Source organism: Mastacembelus armatus, chromosome 17 (genome assembly GCF_900324485.2).
Source record: "Mastacembelus armatus chromosome 17, fMasArm1.2, whole genome shotgun sequence".
Classification (NCBI taxonomy): Eukaryota; Metazoa; Chordata; class Actinopteri; order Synbranchiformes; family Mastacembelidae; genus Mastacembelus; species Mastacembelus armatus.
In genome coordinates this window covers 10,641,083-10,667,239 of record NC_046649.1, presented here as the reverse complement: position 1 = coordinate 10,667,239, position 26,157 = coordinate 10,641,083, and the positions used below count along the sequence as shown (strand labels likewise).

The following is a 26,157-nucleotide window of genomic DNA, read 5'->3' as shown; positions in this document are numbered from 1 at the left end:
TGCATTTTGCATCTTGACTGATGCAAAATGACTGATGCATATAAAAAAAAAAAAACCATTATCTGAAGATGACCTGCTTCTCTCTCCAAAACAAAACCATTAGCTGAGCGTGTTGGCTGAAGAGGAGCTCTGCAGTGTGTGTCTTTGTGTGTGTGTGTGGGCCTGTATTTACAGTGGGAGTAGCGTGCGTCTCTGTGGGTGTATTAAAGTCATGAGTGACATTACAGTTTGTGTTAGAGCAGCCAAACACGGAGCCTATGATGACAGCACACAAATGTGCTCAGGGTAAACTTTACAAGCACAACAGCCAAGCTAAACACACAGTCAGAGGGTGTATTTACCTTCAATCTACAAAGCAGTGGGTGTAGGATCATCTGATGCTTTCTTGGTGGTAATCCAGGACAAAAAGAACCTATAGGAGAGAATAAAAATGTAATGAAATATACTTAGGAAATATCCTATCAAATATATCTTCTGACAAACTATAAGAAAATGTGCAGATGCAGATAAGACATAATACATGAAGTTAATCCTGCCATGGGTTAGTCTGGCCCCAGTTTGTGCCACTGTGTATAAGCACTTTGTGCTCAACAGCTGTTAGCAGGACCACATGTGGTGTGGTGAATATGGTTCAGAGTGAAAAAGCACAATAGAGAAGAGTCAGTGAAGTTACACAGAAGTATGGTGGCATTAGCCAGCATGTCACTGGTCATATCAGACACAGCAAGGCTGTAGCAGCAAAATGGGTTTAATTCAGTAGATTTAAACTATCAAATAGCTGCATATATATTTTCTGTCGAATAGTCCACTATAGTGCATGTCATTGCTTATGAATCCCACCATTCTTTGCTGTTTGAACATGTTTTATTGATGTGTTGCTGATTTAGGGCATTTAATCGTTGTGTTAGGAGTAAAATGTATAACAGCGCTGATGCCGTGTACGCTGAGTTACTGGGTGATGATGATGATGATGATGATGAGCAGCAGGACACGCCCCTGGTGTTTCAGAGAAAACAGAATACTTTCAGAATAAAGGCACGCCCCGGGTACTTTACAGGCAGCTATTGTGGAGCAACATTGGAGTAAAATTAATCAAATTGATTAAAAAGTGATAAAAAGTGATCCTTTGGAAAGTATCGATTATTTCACAAAAATAAATATTTGAATCTTAAAGTAATCTTAAAGCATTTACATATGTTTGTGTACATAATAAGACAGGTTTCTTTGCAAACGCCTGCTCATTTTGGTGCTCCCAATCGTTTTGGCGCAGCGCTCTTTACAGATGGCTATTATTTTGAAAGGCCCTCCACAGCTTCCTTTTATCTACCTTTGACACCTGGGTCCTGACGCCTGGACGCTTCACTCGGCTGCGGTCGTTAGGAGACAGCGGCACCGAGGCGCATCCCCAGACAAATAACACTAAAAGAAAACTCTAATTAGAGCTGGATTTCATTTCTCTCTCGGCAGCAGGGACCAGTTTTTTATTTCCACAGAGCTGTTGACAAGTGAGTTAACTTGGTTTGAATAAAAGCTACTAGATTTCCAGTGTGATTTTCAACACACTGTGGACAAGAAACATTTATTTTAATACTCCTGTACAGACTTTGTTTTTCTGGCGCTGGTTAACTGAGTTTATGGATTTTATTCTGGTATTCATAAGAGCTTGTTTTACTCCACAGCATTATGATCTACATGTTTTATTGCATTATTATTGTTATTATTAGTAATATTCCTACATGTAGTCACTGTGTTAACTTTGTCTTCTTCACCTCGTTCTGGTCCAGAATGGACCTGCTGCCAGACATGTGGAGGGAGGATTACTGGCTCCCTCCAGGTGTGACCTGGAGAGACATGGAGCAGCTGGAGGGCTCCGACCGACCACAACCTCTGGACCTTCTCGTAGCTCTGCCCCTCGCACTGGGCTTTGTCACCCTACGCTATGTGTTTGAGAGGTACAACGCACGCTATCTCTGATCTGTGAAGAATTTGGGTGATGTGTTTGTGATACAGAAGAGTCATTGTCACTGCAACTGAATGTGTGACAATTACACACTTTATGCTGTAATAATCCCTACAGTATATCCTTCTTTTATGAAACACAATCATTTCTGTTTTTGTCGTGCAGCATTTCCTGAATATGACCAAGCACTTAGAATCTACAAAGGACATTGTGTTTGTAAAAGGAATATGAGCTGTGGAGCAGTGAGTAGGTGTTTCAGGAGAACAGGCACTGTTATCAGGAAAAAAAAGCCTTTGGGCTTTGAGAAAGTGTTTCTGTCTGAAATGAGAATATTTAGTGGTTAGTTTTTGAGTTATAGCAAACAAACACTTTTTCCATCACTTCTGGGGACATTACCGTGACTTAAATAATTGCTTGGAGGCTTACCAGAACCTTAAACATAACCACTGTTTACCTAATCCTATCCTTTACTCCAACCTTAAACCAAGTCTTCATTCACATATTTAATTATTTACATTCTGGGGACTTTTTGTGCCCATAGGGATGTCGAGGCTCCAAAATGTGACTGTGTAAATAGATTTATGTCCCCACAACTTAAGTAATAGCCAGCCTGAACACACACACACACACGACTGTCTTCAGGTTTGCGTCCCCAGTGTGTTCCCCGTGGGCTCAGAGGAATAATCCAGTGGTTTGTTAAACCCAGTGCATCATTCTTAAACAATGCTACTTGGTTCTGGTGCACTCTGGTATTTCTTACTGTATTTACTGTAAACACATTCTTGCTGTGTTGTGAAAACCATGTGTGAAACTAATAAAAAAAAAGACTTGTTTTGCGATTTCTGACAAAGCATTTTCAGATAGTCCCAGTGGATATTCGTCTATCTAACATATGAAGCAAGAAAATCTTGCAGCCGATCCTTCATTTTATTACATTTCAGATTTGGAGATTCTGTGGCAGTACATTTACAAATGTCTTATCTAAACTTCTATATTGCATTCCAATATACTGTGTATACTATATACTAACTCTCGATGGTTATATTCATAATGCATACACTCAAAAACACTACATTAATGCACAGTGGTTATACTAACATAAAGTACATGGTTTTCTAATTTTACCTGTACATATTTTCTTTTGATCTGTATCTATTTTTACCTACTTCTCAGGTTTGTTACTAGAATACTACATTTTTCTCTTTTATTGTGTCAAGCTTAGTGGTTATACCGTACATCCATGCACATACACAAACACTGCTTTGTTTCCTGCCTTAACACTTGCATTGCATATATATATGGTACAGATTTGAGTTTTGAGTTCTCCCAGGTCTAAAGTGTTTGCTTTTCACTGACTGCTAAATGGCTTATTATGTACAGAAAGGACAAGCTAGTGTCCTGACCAGCCCACAGTGGGTGTTATATCATCATTTGTGTAAACTGTCTTTTGTTTTCCTTACCCCCAGGTTTTTAGTCCCACCCATGGGCAGATGTTTGGGGGTAAAGAATAGATTGCAAATGAGTGCCTCACCCTCCCCAAAGCTGGAGTCGTTTTACAGACAGCGGAGCAGACAGCCAACACAGGTTAGTCTGAAAAGTATTCATCATGCATTCACACATGATCAGCTTATGTTGTAGTCTATTTTTAATTCAGGAGGAGCTGCCTGAAAACATTAAAAAAGGTGAGGATTAAAAGGCTTTACATTTCTCCAGTGTTCACCAAGTCTAAGAGATAATTGCTTGTGTGAGAGCGGAGGGATGACATGAGTGTTACGGTAATGTACAGAAACCATACACATTCATTATTCTCTGAGCTTTGACAGAAACTACAAATGCTTGTTCAAAAGTTATTCAAATTTGTTTTCTCATTATGTATTTACAAAATATTAGCAGAAGCTTTAAAGCATCACATGACCCAATTTAACAATCTCAGTTTAAAACATGAAGATTGTTATTGTTTCAAGAGATATCAAAACACTATTAGAGGTCAGACTTAATACATTTGTCCAATTTGGTATGACATTACATTAGTTTATTATGTGGAAAGTGAAATCGAAACTGAGAAATAAAAACATCAACTACTTTTATCTTCTCCCTTCTGTTAAAAACTGTTTCTGCTCTTCATCCCATCCATCTCACCTCTATTTCACCACTGTTGTTGTTTCAGAGTGAAATTGTTGCTTTGATGTCGCTGTGCGGCAAAACCCAGAGGCAGATTGAGACCTGGTTCCGACTTCGCCGGAACCAAGACAGGCCCTGTCAAACCAAGAAGTTTGGTGAAGCTGCGTAAGTCCTTTCTCTCCACATCTTTTATTGTTGGCTTCACAGATTCACAGAAGCTCAGGGCCACTGAAAAAAGAAAGATTTTTCAAAGCCATATTGATTATTTTTACAGTGTTGAAATTTTAAAAGACATTTTATTTCAGTGTTCAAAAGTTCTGATGTCAGTGTTTTATTTTGCAGTTGGAGATTCTTTTTTTACCTCACAGCCTTTACGGCTGGACTGGCCTGCTTGATTGATGTGAGTGTCAATTTAATAATGCAGAAGCAAAACACTACTATTGCTGGTAACAATATAACTTGGAAGTGAATCAAACATATTAATAACCCTGTATTAATACTGTTGTTATGGCACAGGTTTCTTTTTAAGTTTTTTCTAATATTTTCTGTACAGAGACCCTGGTTCTGGGACCGCAGGGAGTGTTGGAGGCAGTATCCAGTACAAGTAAAAAAAAACATCATCTACACCATCTCCCTGAGCTTTCAGAAACATTTTTCTTTTTTTTTATTTTGGTGGCGAAAGTTAAATGAGGTATAAGAACACTACAGTAATACATGTGCAGGCCATCAGTGAAGAACACACATGTCTAGATTTACTGTCAGTGCCTCAGGGAAACATCAAATTTGCTTCAAAGAAGGAAATGTAAAGCGAACACAGGACTACAGTTTCCTCTCTATACTGAAATTAGAAATCACTATCATTTTCAGCTTTGACTCAGTGGAAGGACGAGATAATGAATGCTCATACATGTGTGATTGCATGATGAGTGGTGTATTTTTTTATTTATTTGTATGTTGCCACAGATTGCCCAGTAAATTTACTTGTTGCCAAACTTTGGGTGTAAGTTCATATGGATTATTTTCTAAATTTATTGACTAGCTGTGAGGTCTATAAAACACCATATGAAAAGTCAAAAAAGGCCACTACTCTTTTGTTCAGTCTAAAGATATTCAGTTTACTTTCACAAAATACTATTAAACTAAAATATATTTATAGCTGAGATGCTACAACCGGTCATTTTTAGCCTCTTTTAATTAAAAAGTGACTTAGCAATTCGGTGTTGGCTGACATGACTCCATGTGTGTACCTCTAGGAAATGTTTAGAATGTTTGAAATACTTTTTATTTACTTATCTTTACATAATGTTTCCACCACAGCCCATGGAGAGAGCTCATTACTGGTACTACATGCTGGAGTTGGGTTTTTATGGCTCTCTGCTGCTCAGGATCTCTGTGGACGTCAAGAGGAAGGTGCTGACCTCAACATTCATTCATTCATAAATCTGTTTCCTTCCTAGTTCACAACACACAGAAGAGAAGTACAGCAGTGAACATGGTGATCATATTTTATACTGCTCTAATTTCACACCTGCTTTAAGGAAAAGTTTCACTTAATATGTGGTTAATAAATAATTACCTCTAAATCATTACATTAAAATAGGGCTTTTTTTAACAGTAAGCCTTTTACAGAAGGCATTTCTTTATATTCAGTGTTTGTGTGTTTTGTCAGGATTTTAAAGAGCAGGTGATCCACCATTTGGCCACCATCTTCCTGCTCAGTTTCTCCTACTGTGCCAACTACATTCGCGTTGGCACCTTGGTCATGCTGCTTCACGACTCCTCCGACATCCTGCTGGAGGTAACGCACACACTGCTTTAATGTCTACAGTTGGAAGTTCACACTGCGCTTCAGGCTGTTCTGAAAAAATGAGTATCTGGTCTGAGATCTTATCTCTGTTGTAAACTGAAGGAAACTGGGTTAGCATCAGCAGGCAGATCCTATGACTTGTCCTGACAGCTGAAAGCACTTTAGCAGCCTGGTGTGGGTTTTGTTTACCTGCACAGCACAAATGAAAGTACATGAGAAATGGGTTAAAACATATTTTATATTCTCCCTCTTGAAAATATATTTTCCCCTTTATGTGTTGTCCTTAACTTGACCAAGTAACTGTGCTTCAAGCTTCAGCTACTGTTTAGTTCAGTGTGGTGTATGGAGCTGCCACTATAGTTTGAGTCTTTGTTTGGTTAAATCAGTCATTTCTGGGTTTTCAGTCTGCCAAGATGTTCAACTATGGCACTGGCTGGAGGAAAATGTGTGACACATTGTTTGTTGTGTTTGCTGTGGTCTTCCTTGTGACTCGACTGGTGATTTTCCCCAGCAAGTAAGTTCTTCTCTTGAAATGTTTTCTTGTTTTGGTTAATAAGATGTTTAAATACTTAATGTGGCATATTTGGCTTGTAAGTCTACAGTCAGAAACACTATTTTCAACTTGACTTGACTTGAATAATGTAATTACTTACAGAATCATCCATACCACACTGGTGCTGTCCATGGAGCTCTTTCAGCCGTTTCCCGGATACTACTTTTTCAATATCCTGCTGATGGTGCTGCAGGCTCTTCACATCTTCTGGGCTGGTTTAATCTTACGCATGGTCTACAAGTTCCTGAAAGGGAAGGTGAGAATCAAGAAAATTATTCATGATATCAATTTTCAGCTTTGTAAGACATGTTAAACCCTGTATTTGTTTCTGCCCTTAGCTGGAAAAAGATGAACGCAGCGAAGAGAGTGAGATTGAAGAGGAAGAGGTGGATAAAGGAGAGGAAAATGCTAATCAAGAAGGAGATAATTGTTGGGGAAGAAGTAAAGACACGCTAAACTCCAAACTCTCGATGCTGGCCACCACCTGTGTCCTAAATAACTTGACCAACCACATGGCCTCTGCAGCTGACAGAATACGTAAAGCTCAGTAATGAATTGATGTTTTTTTTTTTGTACATTTTGTCCTGGATGTGCTATCTCAAGGTTAAAACAGCCATGTGGTTTATCTAATGAAAAGATGTAACATGGATTTTTCATCAGCTCTGTACTAGAGGCCATTTATGCTGCTGGGACTGTACCAATGGGCGGCAATTTTAATTAAGAGTGGAATTTGACAAGTAGAAAGATGGGAGTTTAGTTGTGTAAAATTTCAAACATAGCAGAGGATGATTTCAGTCCATCGACTTCTGGGTTATGGGCCCAGCATGCTTCTGCTGTGCCATTGCGCTGTACACTCCTGATGGGACTTGAACCCACTGGCTTAGTAGGCCAGTCCCTTATCCATTAGACCACAGGGGTTGGATTTGGTATGTTGTTACATTACATTTCTATTCTGTAAGTTCATAAAGTACATTTTTGAAAACAAAAAAAGTGATAGCAACCAGAAACAACTACGAAAGCAGATCTAAGTGCAAATAAAGACAGAAAAGGTTGTTTACTATTGTACAATAATGAAGTTGTTTCATAACATGCAGTAAACATTTCAATCCTGAAAATAAAGACATTATTGTACTATTTCTACATCTGTCTCTTGTGATGATTTAAGACTATAATTTGTGATGTGATTTTCTAAAATATAGTTTTATTCACCACTCTTTTCAGCCATTATTAGATAGGTATGTGTCAGTTTACTAGTAATTATTAATTAATTAAAAGCTATAACATTATAATTACAGTCTTTTGTCCATTCTTCATTCTATCCATTATCTATACCTACTTATTCATAACCAGGGTACAGTCTTTTGTGTTTCAGAAATTATATTATATTCATTGTTTTAGCATCTTCCCTGAAGCTCTGCTTTTTGAGAGTTTGTGACATAAAACAGAGTGAGTTCATCACTCGCCACAGACATACAGTACATGCTGTACCACAGTGCCATCTGGTGGCTCGTACCAGCATGACACTAAAAGGCTGGATGCTATTAAACCTGTAACAGACCTGCAAAATTTGTTCAAAATAGAAGATCAATTTTCTTGGAGTTATAACGTTATAACATTAGTTATAATGGTCGGGAGAGATGGAGCCGCTTGACTATTTGATTTTCTGCCTTCACCGTCAGAAGTGAGTTAAAGTCTTCTGTGTGAGTATTATGACATTATTATTATTATGAAACTAGTTAATTCACATTAGGCGTTTTGTTTGTATGTGTTACCGTTAAGGTTTTAAAGTGGTTTTTCAGGTTTGACCAGTTTTTTTCCGAGCACCTGTTGATGCTAACGTGCTAATGGCAGTCTTAGCTCTTGGTGGCTAGCTAACCACAAGCAGTGCGACGGTGTCTACTGTCGAAAAATACCGACCCAAACATGTGTATTTTAATGTAACATTCGTTTCAATCTATTTGTGAGTTAATATAAATTTAAGTTAGTTAAGTATTGAAGATATTTGCCAATAATCTGTCTTGCTAGCATTAAATACGAACTAACGTTAAGCTAACCCTAACGTGAGCTTTGTCGCGGCGCCTGTTAGCTAACATGTTGGCTAGTTAATGTAACCCTATCATCGTTAAACGCTGTTAACAATAATTAGCTAACGAAGCTTTCTGCCCAAATTTGCCCTCATATGCTTTAGAACACTTTTACAGTTTTGACATTTTTATACTTTCTATGGTACGCCTAGCGCCAGCCGCCTAGCGGTGAGAAAAGGCAATGTCTCTTGTCGCCACAAGGGGGCGATGTCGCTCCGAAGATTAACGCGGCAAATACGAGATCCTAATATGCAACGTGGTACAGATTTCTTATGAAAGTTTATTAATATTTAGGATGATATGCCGGTACAGTTGTCTCTGTGGCGCAATCGGTTAGCGCGTTCGGCTGTTAACCGAAAGGTTGGTGGTTCGAGCCCACCCAGGGACGACAAACATTTATATTTTTTTATGTGGTATTTTTTCTTGTTTTATCATCAACATATCGGATAATTATGAACGAAACTCTGCCTTAACACATTTGGTCGTCACCACCAAGAAATACAACATGTCAACAGCGGCGATTTACACACCAGCCCTCCTCCCTGCGTGCAGTTGTATCTGGGGAGCAGGTCAGGAAGCAAAAACAAGACTAGATGATCCTGTTTCTCTTCTTTAGCACAGGACTGGGCACACAGGTGCTGTCTTCCCTAACTGCTGATCTCGTAGTAAGTGCTGATTTTATAACTTTTAAACTATCGTTTTTCGATCCGGGCAAATAAGGTTACAACATAACATTTTTATAATAGGTAGTAATTCATTTTCCAGCACGTTTTTAATTTTGTACAATTGATGTTTCACCATGCACTTCTGCATTAATGTCGCTTTTGAGCTCTTATGTGTTTTAATTTGTTATACATATATTATATCATAATGTAAATCTGGTCTGGCTGCCTGGTTGTGACAAACTATTGAAAACAGGTAAACATAGCAGTGGTGCCTGAATATTAAAATATGAGGAAGTAGCCAATCGAAATGACAGGAACAATCCTAGAAATGTATTTCTACAGTTCTGATATCTGACTTTTCTCATGGAATAGCCTCAATTTGTCATTGTACAGTAAATACAGCACATAGTGAGGCAAAACAATGTTCCTATGGAAACCATGTTGCTACATTAAGACTTAAAGAAATATACATATTGTGTTTTGTCTGACTGGCACATTTTTTTGTCTTCATTTCAGTAATCAAAGATGCAGATTTTTGTCAAAACACTGACGGGTAAAACTATTACCCTTGAGGTGGAGCCCAGTGACACTATTGAGAATGTCAAAGCCAAAATCCAAGACAAAGAAGGTACTGTGTGAATAGATGTGAGTAAAAAATTCAAGCAGTGATATATGATACCCTCTGCAGAGGTATCTGAAGATATCTTTAACAATGAATTAGATCTAACAATACATTATCTTTCCAGTATATAAAGTTTATACAGTACTGTAATTCAAGAAAGTTTGTGTGTGTTGTCTAGCATTCATATTTCTAGACTAATTTCTAGATGGATGGGTCTCCACAGATGAGATTTTTAGCTTTAAAATTATCTAAATGGTTTCAGATTTCAGCTTTGCAAACAGTTTATATCATGTATATATTTTCCATTGACGTAGTACTGCACCATATTTTAAACCTGAACACCATTGCTATTCTCTGTTTGCCTCATAGTGAGTAATCAGTTGCCCTGCTTATATGCACACATACATAAAGATATAATCTGTCAATTTTAAATTTTTAAAATCAGGATCCAAGTGGATGTTCACAGAGAACAGAACATCTGGTCTCCCAAATAACATGCAACAAAGTTATTATTAGATATATCTACTTAAAAGGAGAACCATTTCATAATAGTATGTTCAGTGTGGTTGTACATGAATAAAGTATCAGCAGTTATTTAACAATTCCATCCATTTTACAGAATACTATTACAGAATTAAAAGGTCAATCTCAGGGCTGAAAATTGAGAGGCAGCTGTAAATGTTAAATCACTCTCAATACCTGACACTATCACCAATTCATAGTTGCAACTGTTTTGGTTCAAGGTATCCCCCCTGATCAGCAGCGTCTCATCTTTGCTGGAAAACAGCTTGAGGATGGACGCACCCTGTCAGACTATAACATCCAGAAGGGTATGTGGAACTTGAACTGTGCCGAACTATAACTAATATTACACAGTTCAGGTATTTTTGCATACATCATTTCCTTTCCCAGAATCCACCCTCCACCTTGTTCTACGTCTGAGAGGGGGCATCATCGAGCCATCTCTAAAACAGCTGGCTCAGAAGTACAACTGTGATAAGATGATCTGCCGCAAGTATGTGTACAAACCTTTCAAGCTGTTATGTTAATGAAAGTTTAGAGTTTTCTTGGTTTGCCCCAATTATTTATTTTGTCATTTTGGTAGCAACATAAAGTGATCCGATATTGATTGTGTGCATATAAAAGAGAAAAAAGGTGTGAATTTTGCTGATGTCTGTTGGTGAAAACATTTTAAACAAACACTTTTTTTCTCCCATTGTGCCAGATGCTATGCTCGTTTGCACCCACGTGCTGTCAACTGCCGCAAGAAGAAATGTGGACACACCAGTAATGTCAGACCCAAGAAGAAGCTGAAGTAGACACCTGGAATCAATGAACAATACTATCAATAAAACATTTTGACCTGTAAGACTTACTGTCGTTTTCTGTTGCCTGGTTTGTTTGACTCCATCATGTCGCATGTAGACCTGTGGAAGTGTTTGGTACATACAGTAACAACATTTGATATTTTGTTGTAGTTTTCAGGGTGCTCATCTGTAGTTGCCATCTGATGTGAAGTTCTGTTTAAACATTACTGTAAATATATGATGCTACACGAAAATTAAAGTTGAAAATGTTTCAACCAGGCTACTGTTTACCCTTTTTACAGCCACATTTATCTGCTGGTGTAGGGATCAACCAGGCGACCAATCAATCACAGTCCCACTTCTCTAACCTTATATTGCAAATGTCATTCTCTATAATAACATTTGTAGAACATTTCCAAGAAAGTGACAGAAAAACAAACCCAATAATCGGCTTTAAGTAGTAGCACATTATGACCTTTAAAATTTGCTCACTGGGCTCCTCAAAGATGAAGGTTAACATAAATTAACTTGCTTTAACTATTTCAGTTAATTGTACAGTAGAAATAGTTTACCTGTCAAACTTAACACACAAGTACAGTGGAATATCTGAGTGGCTGTATTTGCTTTTATTTCCAAACTGTTAAGACAACAGCTCAAAGTTTGAGACCGAGCTGGTCTGACTGTCCACAAACATCCTTAAAAGAGAACAGTAAGGCATTAAAAGATTAATACAAACAGCGTAATAGACCTTGTTAATAATAGTCTGTTATATAACGACTCCATAAAATAGTCTGTTTTAATTCATTTTCACAGAGTACAACCACACTCTCAAGGCCTATGACATATAGTGTTGTCCACAGCTAAAGGTAATGTGCTGAAAAATGACAGAAGGCAGAAAATATGTCCTAAATGTCATTGAATGCATCACAGCAATCCTAGTGACATGTTTAATAAGATGTGGATTTGTCATAAATAATACTAAGTTAGTGATTCGATAAGAGATGATGCACAGGACTGGGCCAGTCCAAATGTCACATAAAACTATCTGTTAGACTAAGTGATGATTTTTATTTATTATGGTTACTTATTAAATACCCTAAAAATAATGATTTAAATCATTTAGAAAACACCCATTTATCTTAATTTTAATTGCATAATATATCCTATGTATTAACATGTGCTTAGGAGTTACTTTTAACTTATTTTATAGTTAATGGTTCCTTATGAGCTTAAATGAAAACTTGATAACAGACAAGCTGCTGAAACACCTTACTGATGAATCTGCCCCTAATATTTGATCTTTGGTGTCAATATTCAGCCCATAGTCATATTAAGATACTGAAGTTTAAACTGTGTCCATGCCTTACCCTAATATCAAATGCTGTTATACGTTTACTGCTTGTATCTGTGGAAAAGCACCTCCTCAAACCACTATGTCCTTCATTGTAAGTGCTCCATTAAGGATGTGTTACTATAAACCCTCCACTAGTTTATCAACACAGATCATTTCAGTAATATTTATGCTGTATGCAGGTTGTTAAACAGGCAAATATATTTAAAGTTATTTTTTGTTGTGTGATCTGTTTTTAATTTGTATTCACTTTCAACTGATTATGCTGTTACGCTTCCTTTATGAATGGGCTGATTATTATGTTGTAGAGATGTTTTAATATCAGCCGTCAGGTGAAACAAGGCCTCTAATTGTTCATATTGACACTCAATAACCTTTTTTTTTTTTTTTTTTTTTTTTTTTTTTAAAAAGTCATACTTATGAAAAACTACAAGCACCAGTTCTCAATATGAAATGTCTAGCACTGTTAAGCACTTACCTTAAAGGTGGTTTATTGCATTGAATGTTCCCTTTGAAAGCAACATGAAGCGTTACATTAGATTGGACAAGCATTATCATGTATATGCTGCTGTTCAGGCTAACACCTACAGCATGCTGTTGAGTACAGCACAGCCACTGCTGCAACACAGACATGGAGTAACCTTTCTGCAGCTGAGGTGGTTCTTTGTGCTTGAACTGGGACCAGCTCCATCTTGTTTTGTTTGCTCGCTGCTGCCATGGCCACGACAAATTTACCCCTGTCCCCTGCGCCATCTCCCTCATGGTGTGTGTTTATCCTTCTTATTTCTCGAGGAGTTTAACCAGGCTCTGACGGAGGTCATTAAGGTCAAAGATCTTGATGTCCAGAATTTCGACGGCCCTCTGGATCTCATTGTCCATGCGATCGCGTTCCTCAAGGCAGTTACTCAGGTTCTGCTCTGTGTTCTGGATGCGCCGCTCCAAATCTGAATTACGCATCTCCATCTCCTACAGAGAGGAGAATGAAGGGAAGACACCAAGCAAGGAAAAGTTAACGAATGCTTTAATACTTTTACTACTGATTATTTTGTAATAACTCAATAAATGTGTTTGTTAGTATTTAATTATGATTCCATCCCACAGTGCTGTAATAATCACACTCCTACCCGTAATCTGCGTATGGCCTCGTCTCTGTCATGTTCCATCTCATGGTACTCTGCTTTCTTGCTTTGCAAAATGTGGATTTCCTGGAACAGAATGAAACTCATAGCTTGGAGACAAAGTTGTTTTTTGGGGGGGGGGTTTAGCAGCTGACAACTGTGATCAACTGCAGCTTTCCAGACATTGAACTACTAACCTCATCTTTGGCCTTCAGCAAGGCCTCCAGCTCCTCCAGGGACTGGGTCAGCTCATCCTTCAGCAGGTCACTGGGGCCTTGGACTCCATGGGCTTCCAGGTCTGCCACCTTAAAACACACAGATTTGTTTTTATTCCTCACAGAGACTTCACATTGACTTACACAAATATGCTGGAAACTTACCCAAACCTTAATCATAACCATTATGAACCAGACTCTAACGTTAACCCAAGTTGTCACCTGACATTTCATTGATTTACATGGTGGGGACCAGCATTTGGCTCCCATAAGGAAGGCCAAATCCCCACAGTGAGAGTGTGTAAACAGGTTTTGGTCCCCACAGTTTGAGTAATACAAAGCACACACACATATGCATTGGAATAAAATCATATGGGACAAGGCTTCAAATAAGCTTAAAGTCTGGTGGCTGTGTTTGTCATCATGGCTGTTACAGTTTCATTATTTAGTACTTTTAAAGTGCTATATAATGTAATCTTTACTTACAATTAAAATAAATGTATTGCCGCTAAGGCTAATCTTTCAGCTCATCAATAAGTTTCATATATAAGATTCAAATAATAAAACTGCTCCTGTAATATTTCAAAGCTTATTTACAAGGACACCTTTAAAATAACCATTGGCATCTGAGACAGACACAGGCTGGATTACTTTAAACCACAAATGACTGAGACTAGAAGGAGGTGTAGAAAGAAAAAAAAAGAGAAAAAGAGTGGATGCCAGCTCCCTCTGGTGATTTTTTTTTTTCTAAGTGGGGCATCAAAAGTAGGATATTGCTGTCCTACAAACCCCTCTCCCTCTTACACTGCCCCAGAGACGTGAACCATTTTCAGCCACCTGGTCCCCTTACTCAGATAGAAGGAACAAGAACTTGGTCTAAAGGAGACAAGGTTCTCACTTGTATGAATTAATTTTTACAAAAACTGTTTCTTGTTAAAATACAGGTCAAGGGCTAAAGAATTTAAAAGGCAGCGATCGATACTGTAAAGCTGGACTATAATGGAAAGGGATCAAGGTATTAATGTGTTAAATAAGAGCAGTCAGCTGCCAGCAAATGTAAAAAAAATACCTTTTATTGATAGGATGGGCAGAGGCATCAGCATCCATTGGAACCTGAAAGGTAATTTAAATGTAAAACCCTCCTGAGCCTCCGTGTATTTAGAGAAAATTATCTTGAGGTGAAATGTGACATTGCTGCATGCGTAGTGAACCGGCTCAACCAGCGGTGAGAACACCTTGTTTAAAGCTTTGGAGGGAAAATGCCTGCAGCACAAGTTGTGTCAAAGATTGATGAAGTGTGTTACCTGCCTGACTAACTAGTCCCGTTTTTCCTTTTTGTTCCTGAACGAGTACTTTCAAACCAAGGGCATGAAGTGTCTGAAAACGACCCAATCAAAAGCAGCATGACCTCCCTCAGCAGAGAAAGGCATACAGCTCAGTCATTACTGAAAGCAACAGATTGACAGATTGAGTCCCGTCGGCCTCGCCTTGTTCCTGCTTGAGCGAGGCTTCAGCAGCAACCCGAGTGCCTGGTCCTGTTGCTGAGCTTCACAGCTGCAGTACTGATAATTAGATGTGATTCTAACCATTAGCTCCTTCTGCACGTTACTACAGAACCAGCTAGGCCTTGGCTGCACATGAAGGCCAAAAGATTTCAGAGCTACTTTTAAACTACTTTTCAGTATTTAACTCAATAATGCATAAAGATTTTTTGGTCCAATTTAAGCAACCTAGGCTAAACCTTCACCCAGGTATCTGAATGTCAACGTTAAACCAGTAGAGTCTCACATGTTCTCGCAGCCTCTCGGTCTCCTCCTGATACGCCGCCAGCTGTTTCTTCCACTGCTCCACATTGGCGTTAGCCTCATGCAAAGCTGCCACCAATTTTGAGTTGCTGTCCTGCAGAGTGAAGAGCTCAGCTTCCAGGTTCATCTCACAAATAGACCTGAAAAACACATTCACAAAACTAAAACAAATATTACATGATGCACGCAGAATAATACTGTATACATCAGCCTTACTGTAACATGGTTTCTATGGCCAGAACTATCATACATATTTTAGGCCAACATGGTGAGAAGTCCTTAGTGTGCTGTTACAATGTCCATACCAGGGCAAACAAACGATGTGATGAAAAACTTCAAACAAACTACTACATAGATTTTCAGGGGAGGATGTTTTGTCAACTGTTTTTTCAGAGGTCAAAAATTAATATTACTGCTTATTAATAACACATAATGCACAGTTATAACTCATTATGTATAACACCTTATGTATTATGCCAACAGCCTAAATGATAGCTTACATATCTTACTTGGGAAAAGGTCCATTATGTGGAGTCAAATCTGACACTGTAAGCTACATGTGTAACTAACCATAGTGAAGACAGGAAGGTTTAGACCCAAAACAAACAGTGATTGATTTCTTTGAATTCCACCTACAGAGATGGAACCAACATTCTTGAAGCTGACTGTGTTGTGTTTGACTGGAATAAAAACCTGCCACATCTTGTTAATCTGTGGCACCTAGTTTGCATTTTTGAAACCTGTTTTTTTTTTTTTTTTTTTGAGTTCATCTTGTGTAAAACAAGATAAGATAGGACACTATGGCTCACAGTGTAGTAACACCCAGCTGTAATGCTGCCAACAGTGTGGAATGTGATGAAACACTGCCTGGTCTGGTTAATGCAGACACCAACCCACTGCAACAGTATTAAGGAGGCTTTACCAAAGTTTGCACCTACTGCCCACAGTTAAGGTCATTTCACTACGCCAGCTAATCATGGTTCCAAAGAGAAAATTGCTGTGAGCACTTTTATCTGCATGTACAGTTGAATATTATCTCAGACTGTAATCAATGTACTCAGTCCCAGTTTATGACACACATTCATATGCACTCAAGTAAATAGGCCTTATGTAAGTGTATGGGTGCAGCTATACGTGACTCTGTGTTACAAAATACATAATAGATATAAATAAAATATGAATTTAATCTGCAGAAAAGATCAGGAAAATTCTGTCCTCATCTTTGAGCCTTTCTTCTGTCCCTGCACATCTAGAAAGGCTGAGGTTGTCCCCTGGCAACAGCTTACCATGGTAACCATTCAGACCAGCTTTCTGTCTTAATAATTGGTCTGTAAGATATAAAGGCCTTGTGGGTGGCTCAAAGGGCTGCATTAAGAGATGTCTACAAGTCTGGTTTGATGTTATGTATGTATGAATCAACACCAGATCAAATGAAAACAATATTCATGGTCAGTGAACACTCCCAGGAAGGTTAAAGTTAAAGGTAAAAGATTATCTCCATGCAATCAACCATGCACAACCTGAGGGATGAGGGATGAATTATTTGGAATGAACTGCAATAATGTTAATGCAAAAAAAAAAAAAAAAAAAAAAAAAAAAAAAAATCAGTATTATGAAGACTAACTTGATAAGAAAGCACTTTCTGACTAAAAGTTGTTCCCACTTTTCTAAATAACTGGGACAAAATACTACAATACTATTACATCTATGTTTCATCTACTGACCCTGGAAGTGGAGACATGACTGTATCATTTGTACCTAACATACATGTAATACCTCTGCACTGTTAAAATAGTTCATTAGTTCAATAAAACTTTTGTTTGCCCTCTCTTCATGAAGATGGCTATCGCCTGTTTTCATACTAATGTCCACAGACATTCAGCCCCCGAGCACAGACATGTAAAAAGCTCCTATATCTCCTACATTTGTAAGAACAACTAAGTGATGAGTTATCTCTTCCTGTTGTTATTTTGTGTATCTTTGTAGTTTGATGTGGTTTTTTAGCCATTTTTCATCCATTTTGGCAGGTTTTGCATCTCTTCAGTCATTTTGAACCTGTATTTACAGGTCTTGTTTGCATTTTTGTGAGGTTTGGTTGTCAGTTTTCCACACTTCTTTTAATTACTGAGTGTCTGTTTTCAGTGGTTGTGTATGTTTTTGTAGCTGTTCCTAGGCATTTTGTTGTTGTTCTCCTTTTAGGCCACCTGACCCCTTGGACCCCTGGGCCTGTTCTTAATAAGCCTGTTCAATAAGCCATCCATGCTAATGTCATGTGACAACCCATGACATGACAACTGAGCAAGTCCATCCACTGATGAAGGACATGAGATCTAACTGAAAGCACTGGAACATTTGTAGCAAGTGGACCCTGTACTAGGATTGTGTTTTTATCCCTATGCTCAGTAATGAACCTTCAAACTCTGTTCAATACATGTCTGTGAACAAGGGATAAAATGCTAACTGAACGTTTTCATCTGGGAGTTTCACAATTCAGGAAGCACAAGTAGACACACAATCAGCAAAATGAAACTCTTAACGGTCACACAAAACAAGCATTTCACAAAAGGATTCCTACAACAGCATTTCATCTCTGGAACAGGAGGTGAGGGTTTTGTGGTTTTCATTCTGTTAGTGTGTCTCTGTGTATTTGTGCGTGGGTGTGTAACTTGGTTACCCTTCAGAGAGCATCTTTTTAATGCGCTCCTTCTCTGAAGACAGGGTGATGTCGGCGCTCTGGCTGCGGAACAGCTTGTCCTCCGGTCCATTCACGCACATCACTGGTGGAGACTGGAGTTCATCGGAGAGGTCCTGAGAAACACATCAGTAAATGCACTCCCCTAATAACGTACACGGCATTAGAACAAAACAGACTCCCACCACCACATGGATTGTTCAAAGAGGAGAGACTGCTCAGTGAGAATTACCACTGACTGACTCATGGTGATGTACGCTATATTACAGTTTCTGTTTTATGTGTTGCCAAATGATCTTTTTCAGGGTTCAGAAGATAGCTCAAAGAAAGACTCACCTGTGAGAACTAGAGGAAATCCATCAAGTAGAAGAAAAAAACAAGAAAGAAACACATCAGCACAAACAATACTATCCATTATGACCTTTTCAAAAAATACCACTATCAGTCTTCCTTAGCTGTGTGATCAGTTATGCTTGACAGCTGATCAAGAACAATTAATTGACACAATCTGCACTTTTCTGGAGCTTTGGCTTCTCCAACGTGTTCATTAAATCAATAAAAAGCGAGAGACATCACTTGGAATCTGTTCAGCCATAGGATTAAAAGGAAATGGGCATGTTTCTCATGACCAAGCAGATGGAACTGATGGGTAATTATTCTCTATTGATCAAAAGACGCCTGAGCCGACTACATTTTTATCATCGTGGCCTTTGAGACAGAAGCTTCTAGGTAGCAGCGGGTAGAAAATGCAGTTGAGGTGCACTGCTGGGTGGCGTAGGATAATTTTACCGTCGTCCTAGTTTTCCTCACTTTCTCTTCCCTGGGAGACAAGTGACCCAGCTCATTTTTCTTTTCTTTCTCTCTCTCTCTCTCCATCTCTCTTTTGATTCAGTCATAGCAGTCTGTTTAAACAGCTACACTGCAGCAGGTAACACAGGTGTGTTTATGTAAACCTGCTCTGCGCTCACAGTGTCTCCACAAGCCTAAAATGCCAAAACATACGTCACTGGATAATTCTGTTGCCCGTGAGAACGTTTTTACATTTATACTTTGTTCCTGCCACCTGCAGAGGCTTGCTCTACTTTCACACCTTTCCTTTCTTTAGGGGTGCTTACCTGAGGAGCAGCGATAGTGAGCGCTGTGTTGGCCAGTTCTTTATCCTGTGATTTTTCTCGTGCCAAACGAGCTGCATCTTTCACCTCCTTGAACTTCTCTGAGAACTTTTTGAAAGAGGACAAGTGATAAACTCTTTCAGCTACCAGAACATTAAAAATGCTGTTCCAGTTAAACTTTGAGTATTTTTCAGTGCTAGTCAACGTTAGTTCTATAGTTGGATTGGAGAACAAATTACATAAACACGAGACCACAAGAAGATATTTCATTCTTTTAAAACAATCATCACACAAACACACTAATTAAAACACCCACCCATATTATTAACATTATGTGGATTTAACGTCTCCCAATTAAACAAGTTTCTCTAACAATCTGTATTGCATTTAATTCCAGTAGTAAGGAAGCTACTGTATGATGAAATTTTAAAGCAAATTTTCCCCATGATCTGGTGTCAAGATTATGTACAGTATTTATAATGCTGTGCTGTATGAATTAGATTTTCAGTAAAACACAGTGTATCTAATATGGATCCTTGAGGAACACCTTTATCAGCCAATTGGAGACATCAAAACCCACAGGAAGCATATTTAATAAAATGCTGTGATAAACACTATCAAAGGTCTTAAAGTGATCTACAAAAAGAACAACACAGTGCTGCTTTTTATCAGGTGCTACAGTTTATGTACTATGAGTTGGTCTAAAGCCACACTGCTGTCACTGAACAACATTATTATCCTCAAGACTAAGGAAAGTCTGTTGCATACAACTAGAGAACATGCAGTTGATTTTAGTATATTTTACCTGATGCAGCTGTTGCTCTGTAGCAAAGCCCAGTCCATAGACAGTGTTGGCCCTGCTGTCGGCCCACTGACCAAACTTCTGGGACGTCTTGGTAAACGTCATGCTGGGTGTAACAGTGCAATTGATAATTGCCTGCAGATGCAGAGATAACAAGAGGAAAGGTGGTAATCAAAAGAAAATACTGAACTTTGCAAAGGATCATAATTTTTTCAGTAATGTTCATACAGAATATAACCAATGAATATTTCACAAGACTAGACCTTGTAACACTATAAAGCATTGTCTCTAAATAAAATAATCAAGTGCAGATACAAACAAAAGTACAATGACTAAAGCATCAAATCTAAAATATGCTATGCAGTTTATAGATGGCTCCTCCCAGAATTTACTTTATATGAAAGTGTAATTCCAGAAAGCATGTTTTCTTTTTATGCATTACACTAGATGTTATTTACTTATTTATTTACCTAAAATGACACTGTTTTGTAAATAAAGGCCTTAAACAGACAAGTTCTATCATTATGTGAATGCAAACTTTGTCAACACTGAGATAATCTAATTTTACACCTTTTTAAATGTTTTCCAAAAGAACAAAGAAAAACATCTGTTTAGAAAGGCATCGAGTCTCCCTCTGGGATTCCTGGCTATCAGCTATTGAGACAACTGTTTAGAAATGACTGCCTTGAACATGATCAAAAACCAAAGCTCTGGCACATCACAACCATCGTATTAGAAAGTAAATTCATAACAGATGCAAATTTGAATCATGTTTCTGTCAAAGACATGGCCCCTGTAAAGCTGCATAAACATTCACATCACCCATGTTCATGATCTCATTCTCAGTGAATTGGCTGACGCCACCCCTGAACACATGAGAAAAATTATTTATAAAACATTTTACATCCTCTCCACCACTAAAATCATGGAACTAATTTAACATCCTAGAACTGCAGACACTTTCCTCCTTGTTACCCCTGAAATAAATTATTACATGAACTCTTCTTCTGTGGTGATGTGTGATGTAACATGTTTAACAGAGGCAGATTATTTTGGACACCAGTCCTGGCAGGATTGGGCTGCTGAACGACCAAATGCCACCCAGCGCTGCCTTCTGGTAGGCAGAAATGTGGGTCAGACCAGAGGTGCTGAGACGAGATGACAGAGACCCCCTCCCCCTCCTCCCCAGCCCTGACGTGCCCTCTTCCTCATAATCTAAATCCAATCCACAGGCCCGCAGCGAAAATGTACAGGCATCTGATGTTTTGACACTCATGGTTTTGTCTGTTACATATTTCTTAACCTCACTGATATTTTTTTTGGTGGGAGTATGGGTGGTGAAGAGGACAATCAGTATGAAGCTGCTGTTTGTCCCATTTTATTTAGTTTATTTAGTACTGAAAAGCCACTTTTGGTACCAAGGCCAGCAGCTTTCAGCACACATAAATAACACTTCTTTAGTAGTTAAAAATCTTAAATGAACATTTCTGATTATTATGAAAAATACATGGTTCACATTTCAGTTCTGGATATTAAATCTGTTCTTTGTTCAATTTAAACTTTGATTTACTTGGTAAACTTTATCACCACCATTCCCTTTCTCTCTCCCCTCACCTTGGTGCCACCCACGCTGATGATGCGATAGACATTGCGGTTGGCATCATAGAAGAAGGACACAGAGACGGCATGCTTGCTGGCAGGGATCCAGTTCCTCTTGGTGGCAGGGTCGATCTGGAAAACATGGGCCCGGGTGCTGAAGATCGGCTGCTCCCTGGTGGAGGAAACGCAGGGATGATAAGAAAGCATGGCAAGAGGATGTTAAAATGCAAATCCCTCCACAGATTTCATGTTTGTTAAAAAAATCTTTGCATGAAGAGCAGGCAGGTTTCGATATTTCAAAATCTCAGAAACAAGACAAAAAGCTTTTCTCACAGACTGAAGTTTGTTTTTGAATTTATGAAGGATTAAAATATCTACAATTAAATCCTATTATAGTATAAGTCTACATAGTCCATATAGTCCTGCAGCTCGTGCCTAAAAGGGAAATCCTTCATTATTTGTATAGTGGGACAACCCATCTGTCTCTGCCATCCATGGACAGATGTTGGAATCATTCTTTGGCTCGTTCCTACTTTTTCCTGCATCATTCACCAGCCATACAGGGCTGTGACTTAGCTGGCAAATTATGTTGACTGAAACGCTCTGAACCCTCTCCCAAGTGGTTCACCCTCCACCCGCTGCTCTGCTCCTGGCAGAGTCGGCAGACGTGTATCCTGGATACAAGGTAAATATATCAAAGCAGCAGAGTCACTAGTGTTGGGAGGTGGTTTAGCCACTGTCATGTGATATGAATAACAAGCCTGTTAAAGTCACTGTCTTTCACTTTTAACGCCATTCTGCCACTTCAGCTGGGGCCAGAAGAAGCCCAGTTAATACATTTTCAAAACTGTGATGTATAATAAAACAAAGTAAATATGACAACATACTGACTAACAGTTATAGGCCCATCTAAATTCACAGCCACATCTCACTGTGAAAGTCTGAAGTTACAGTGTAGGCCTTTCAATCTGTTAACTCTCTAACTAGTAAAAATGACTGAGGTTGTACTCAGGGGCGTTGCTGCTTTGAGCTAAATGCTAACACCATGTAAACGTGCTGATGTTTAGGATTTTAGGTTATCCATCCAGTAGATGATGAGATATTCTGGAGCAAAGTGGTGGATCACCATCCCTAGAGCCACACAGCTAATGAAAAGCTGAGAGTACATTGATTATCATTCTATTTATTCCATCATATCAAATACGACGGATAAAGGGACCAGGACATACATGACTGAGGGGGTCATGGGGAGGCTGGTAGTGACTATTGCTAATGTTGCCCACCTCCACTTTGCTCCCTTTGTCGCCCAAAGCTGCCAAGTTAAAGTACGAAATGAGAAAAGAACCAGGACACCAGGACTCTTCTTCTTCTGTGCAGTATTGTAAATTCCTGTGGCTGTTCCCAGTAGAATAGAATTATTTTGGCCAGTCATTGTACATTTATATCTGACCCCATTAGTGACACAAATCCAGTATTGGTCTCTCTGTGTGCTCCTCACCGTGGGAGATCACGGCAAAAAGAAACATTACATACACTGTGCTTCAGGGACTGTGAAATGTTATCTGATGATAACCTACGTCACACAGTAATCCCCCCCTGTTGTCAGTGGATCTGCTGCTTCCTTCGCACAACCAGTGACACGTTGACTGGGACAAGACACAGGGATGAGTGCAGATCGTTTGAATCTCGGAGTGAGATTTGTGCTTTAACTTTCAAGTGATGTGGTTCAGATGCCAGATTAGAGGAATGTGATATAAATTTTTAAGTGAAGTAGTTATTTTAAATATCTGCCTGGACAGTGTAACAATGCCAGTGAAGAAGATGCCATACAGTTCATTCATTAAGCTAAAACAAGGGAACAAAAGAAGTTAAAGCCACCTAAATTAATTATATGTGTAATTTGATATTTCACATATAAAGTGGAATGACTTTACTTTTGAACATAACTAATACACAATAAAAAGACTAAGATTTCTCTCAAACTAGATCTGTGCTTTGTATTTAGGGCTGCACATGATTATTTTGATTGTTTTGTGCTGTAAGCCTTAATGCTATAAGGTAAGGCTTGATAAGGCACCACTCATTTCACTGGGCTGTCCAGGAGAGCTATGAAAACAAGGGAAAGGTCCCTACACTCAATTATAAAGTTGTCCCTTTACTGCCATGCTTTGACCTTGCCTGAGGTTTGTTGCCTGTGCTCTCCTCCTTAACACCCGGCACATAATGGCATCCAGCTTAGCAACATGCACCACTTCATGGACACTCATGATCGAACAGGAATCAAACCAACTCCCTAAGGCAGGCGTATTCTTAAACAAAGTCAAGAGTACATGTCAGAACAGGCTGCAAGTGTGTGTGTGTGTGTGTTTCAACATTTGCTCCTTTCTGCATGTGTAAATTGCTGTTGAGACACACTCTGGTGGTGTAAATCTGTGTGTGTGCTCTGTTAACTGGACATCAGCCCATCACTTATCAAGGATCTTTGGTTGTTGGGTCTTCATCCTCAGTAGATGGATGTGGCCTCTGGGGCTTAATGGGTGTCTCCAAACATAACAGAGCTTGATAGTGATTGGATGGAGGTTGGAGCTTCGCCTCACGATGAATGACCCCACTAATTCCTACCACAGTCTACAATTTCCACAATCTGCTCTACTGGTTTTGTCCCATGACTCTCTAACCTGGTCTTTCTAAATCTTTCATACACCGCTGGTTAACATTTCTAGATTAATGTAAGGACACGTCTCGTATTTCTGTCACTAATACTGATCCTACAGTTTTGCTGGTGCTAAAAAAAAAAAAAAGAAGAAGTGGCTTCTTGAAACTTCAGTCTTTAAATAATCTACCGGAAAGACAGCATTTCAGAAGTTCCCAATTTCAGCAATCAGCCAACACAGCTGTTTGTGTCAACTGACAGCTGGCATGCTGCAGATTAATGCATTATAACTATATAAAAAAAACATTATAGGTGCATCCTTCAGTATTATTAAACACATATTGAACAAATCAGATAGAACTACAGATCAAATAGTCTGATAACTCAGGGGTGACATCGAGGAAACCTGAGCCATTAGTCTGAAATGACCCTGTTGAATCTGTGATAGTAAAAGGGTGAAAAGAAACCAGAACACTGCTCCAGATGTGCTGCGGAGCAAATTCCATCCCTTAAATTTCTTGATTTTGATTTGGAGTATTACCACAACGTCAAACTATTACTACAGCTTTTTTTTCACTGGTCATGACTAACTGGTCCTTGTTCTGAAATCAAGATCTTAGGTTTTTCAGGCACCCCAAGGTCACAAGTACAAGGAATGAAAATTTCATATGGGAAAAAAAAAAAAGACAAAGCAAGTAAAGGTTGAAACTCAGGCAGAAAATGTTCTTACCTTTCTCTGTGATGAGGAAACATCTTATAGGTGGACTGGGATCTCTTTTCTATAAAAAAGGGAGAGTGAAAGCAGAGAATCCACTAACCAGAGTGTTTGCTCTTGATGCAAATCAGAACAGGAAAAAACTAATTATTAGTTATTGTTAATTGAGTTAACACACTTCTTCCTCTTAAAAATCTCATGAGCCTAATTGCACTTGGGCGACACAAACCTCGCCAGTCTTACCCCATTTCGGTGTAAACCCCTTGTTGAGTCTGTTATCTAACAATTCCGCGCTGAAACTGCTGTCCCCCCGTCAGTCCCTTCTCCCTTTCACTCTCAGCTAACAGATGCTTTATTCCAGAGGGAGCTTCCACTGCAGGCTGCGGCGGGTTGTGTCAGACCCGTCCTGTCCTGGTGACGGGCTCCGGCGATCACCCCCTGCAGGAGCGCGGAGAGTCACAGTCCGGAGGAACAAGCGGAGCAGCTGACCTCGATGACTCAAGTCCAGCCTGTGTCCATTTTCGAGCGGAGAAGACGCAGCTGGTCTTCGGTCTTTCCTTTTTCCTCTTTCAGTCGTCGTCCTGGTGGTCTGCGCTCTCTGCTCCCCTACCTTCGCTCTTCAGCGCTTCTGCAGCCAGACACAGCCGACAGGACAGTACCACCTGCTGGCTCTGAGGGCTCCGAGCATCCGCTGCAGCTGCATGAAGCAGCGTGACGGGGAAACTGTGTCAGCCAACCTGCAGCCAATGAGCCTGCATGTGTGCATGCTGCAAACGGGGGCTGCCAGGTTTAAGACTTAAGACGAAAGATCGTCCCGAAGGAAAAATCTTGACCTAGAAATAGTTTTTCATAGTCATGCTACAGCCCATTTAGAGTTTAGAGCTCTAAATATATTAGAATCGCACTTGTAACGGAGTAGTTGTGCCCTGCAGTCCTGTGCAGATTTAAGAGAGAGCTGTACATGGCCATAATGAGG

The 26,157-nt window shown here is 39.2% G+C and overlaps 3 protein-coding genes and 1 non-coding gene across 8 annotated transcripts; 3 read left to right on the top strand and 1 right to left on the bottom strand.

The window, feature by feature from the left end:
- Window positions 1-1,372: 1,372 nt before the first annotated feature.
- LOC113134864 (ceramide synthase 2-like) lies at window positions 1,373-7,002 on the top strand. The gene is made up of 11 exons (XM_026314413.1): window positions 1,373-1,505; window positions 1,785-1,952; window positions 3,427-3,544; window positions 4,128-4,246; window positions 4,424-4,481; window positions 4,635-4,685; window positions 5,399-5,491; window positions 5,751-5,879; window positions 6,293-6,402; window positions 6,544-6,697; window positions 6,780-7,002. The coding sequence occupies exons 2-11, from the start codon at window positions 1,786-1,788 to the stop codon at window positions 6,990-6,992; spliced, it is 1,212 nt and encodes a 403-aa protein (XP_026170198.1). The 5' UTR covers window positions 1,373-1,505; window position 1,785; the 3' UTR covers window positions 6,993-7,002.
- Window positions 7,003-8,839: 1,837 nt separating this feature from the next.
- On the top strand, window positions 8,840-8,913 carry trnan-guu (transfer RNA asparagine (anticodon GUU)). Its single transcript has one exon. It is a non-coding gene; the product is annotated as a tRNA-Asn (tRNA).
- Window positions 8,914-8,963: 50 nt separating this feature from the next.
- LOC113134865 (ubiquitin-60S ribosomal protein L40-like) lies at window positions 8,964-11,187 on the top strand. The gene is made up of 5 exons (XM_026314414.1): window positions 8,964-9,190; window positions 9,707-9,818; window positions 10,556-10,642; window positions 10,725-10,827; window positions 11,038-11,187. The coding sequence occupies exons 2-5, from the start codon at window positions 9,716-9,718 to the stop codon at window positions 11,129-11,131; spliced, it is 387 nt and encodes a 128-aa protein (XP_026170199.1). The 5' UTR covers window positions 8,964-9,190; window positions 9,707-9,715; the 3' UTR covers window positions 11,132-11,187.
- Window positions 11,188-11,730: 543 nt separating this feature from the next.
- LOC113134027 (homer protein homolog 3) lies at window positions 11,731-26,101 on the bottom strand. Of its 5 annotated transcripts, XR_003296046.1 has the most exons (12): window positions 25,425-26,101; window positions 25,197-25,245; window positions 21,829-21,985; window positions 20,218-20,349; window positions 19,416-19,520; window positions 18,637-18,645; window positions 18,283-18,416; window positions 15,592-15,748; window positions 15,112-15,180; window positions 14,873-14,916; window positions 13,786-13,893; window positions 13,657-13,675 (listed from the first exon to the last, which is right to left on the bottom strand). XR_003296046.1 is itself a non-coding variant. In XM_026313213.1 (11 exons), exons 2-11 carry the CDS (start codon window positions 25,217-25,219, stop codon window positions 13,251-13,253), a joined length of 1,071 nt encoding a protein of 356 aa, XP_026168998.1. In that variant the 5' UTR covers window positions 25,220-25,245; window positions 25,425-26,076; the 3' UTR covers window positions 11,731-13,250. The 5 variants fall into 5 exon arrangements, 4 of the variants coding, with proteins under 4 accessions (XP_026168998.1, XP_026168996.1, XP_026168999.1 ...); XM_026313213.1 differs by lacking the exons at window positions 14,873-14,916; window positions 15,112-15,180 and adding an exon at window positions 11,731-13,436 and having other exon boundaries at window positions 13,595-13,675; window positions 18,283-18,395; window positions 25,425-26,076; XM_026313211.1 differs by lacking the exons at window positions 14,873-14,916; window positions 15,112-15,180 and adding an exon at window positions 11,731-13,436 and having other exon boundaries at window positions 13,595-13,675; window positions 25,425-26,074.
- Between the last annotated feature and the right edge of the window lie 56 nt (window positions 26,102-26,157).

Excerpts from the sequence above, each read along its gene's own strand:
- LOC113134865 (XM_026314414.1), top strand. The coding sequence starts at position 9,716 with ATGCAGATTTTTGTCAAAACACTGACGGGTAAAACTATTACCCTTGAG. Across the intron at positions 10,643-10,724 it reads AGACTATAACATCCAGAAGG|AATCCACCCTCCACCTTGTT; the intron begins GTATGTGGAACT and ends TTCCTTTCCCAG. Across the intron at positions 10,828-11,037 it reads GATAAGATGATCTGCCGCAA|ATGCTATGCTCGTTTGCACC; the intron begins GTATGTGTACAA and ends CCATTGTGCCAG.
- LOC113134027 (XM_026313211.1), bottom strand. The coding sequence starts at position 25,219 with ATGTTTCCTCATCACAGAGAAAG. Across the intron at positions 19,521-20,217 it reads CAGAGCAACAGCTGCATCAG|TTCTCAGAGAAGTTCAAGGA; the intron begins GTAAAATATACT and ends TCTTTCAAAAAG. Across the intron at positions 13,437-13,594 it reads AGGCCATACGCAGATTACGG|GAGATGGAGATGCGTAATTC; the intron begins GTAGGAGTGTGA and ends TCCTCTCTGTAG.
- LOC113134864 (XM_026314413.1), top strand. The coding sequence starts at position 1,786 with ATGGACCTGCTGCCAGACATGTGGAGGGAGGATTACTGGCTCCCTCCA. Across the intron at positions 4,686-5,398 it reads GGAGGCAGTATCCAGTACAA|CCCATGGAGAGAGCTCATTA; the intron begins GTAAAAAAAAAC and ends TTTCCACCACAG. Across the intron at positions 5,492-5,750 it reads CTGTGGACGTCAAGAGGAAG|GATTTTAAAGAGCAGGTGAT; the intron begins GTGCTGACCTCA and ends GTGTTTTGTCAG.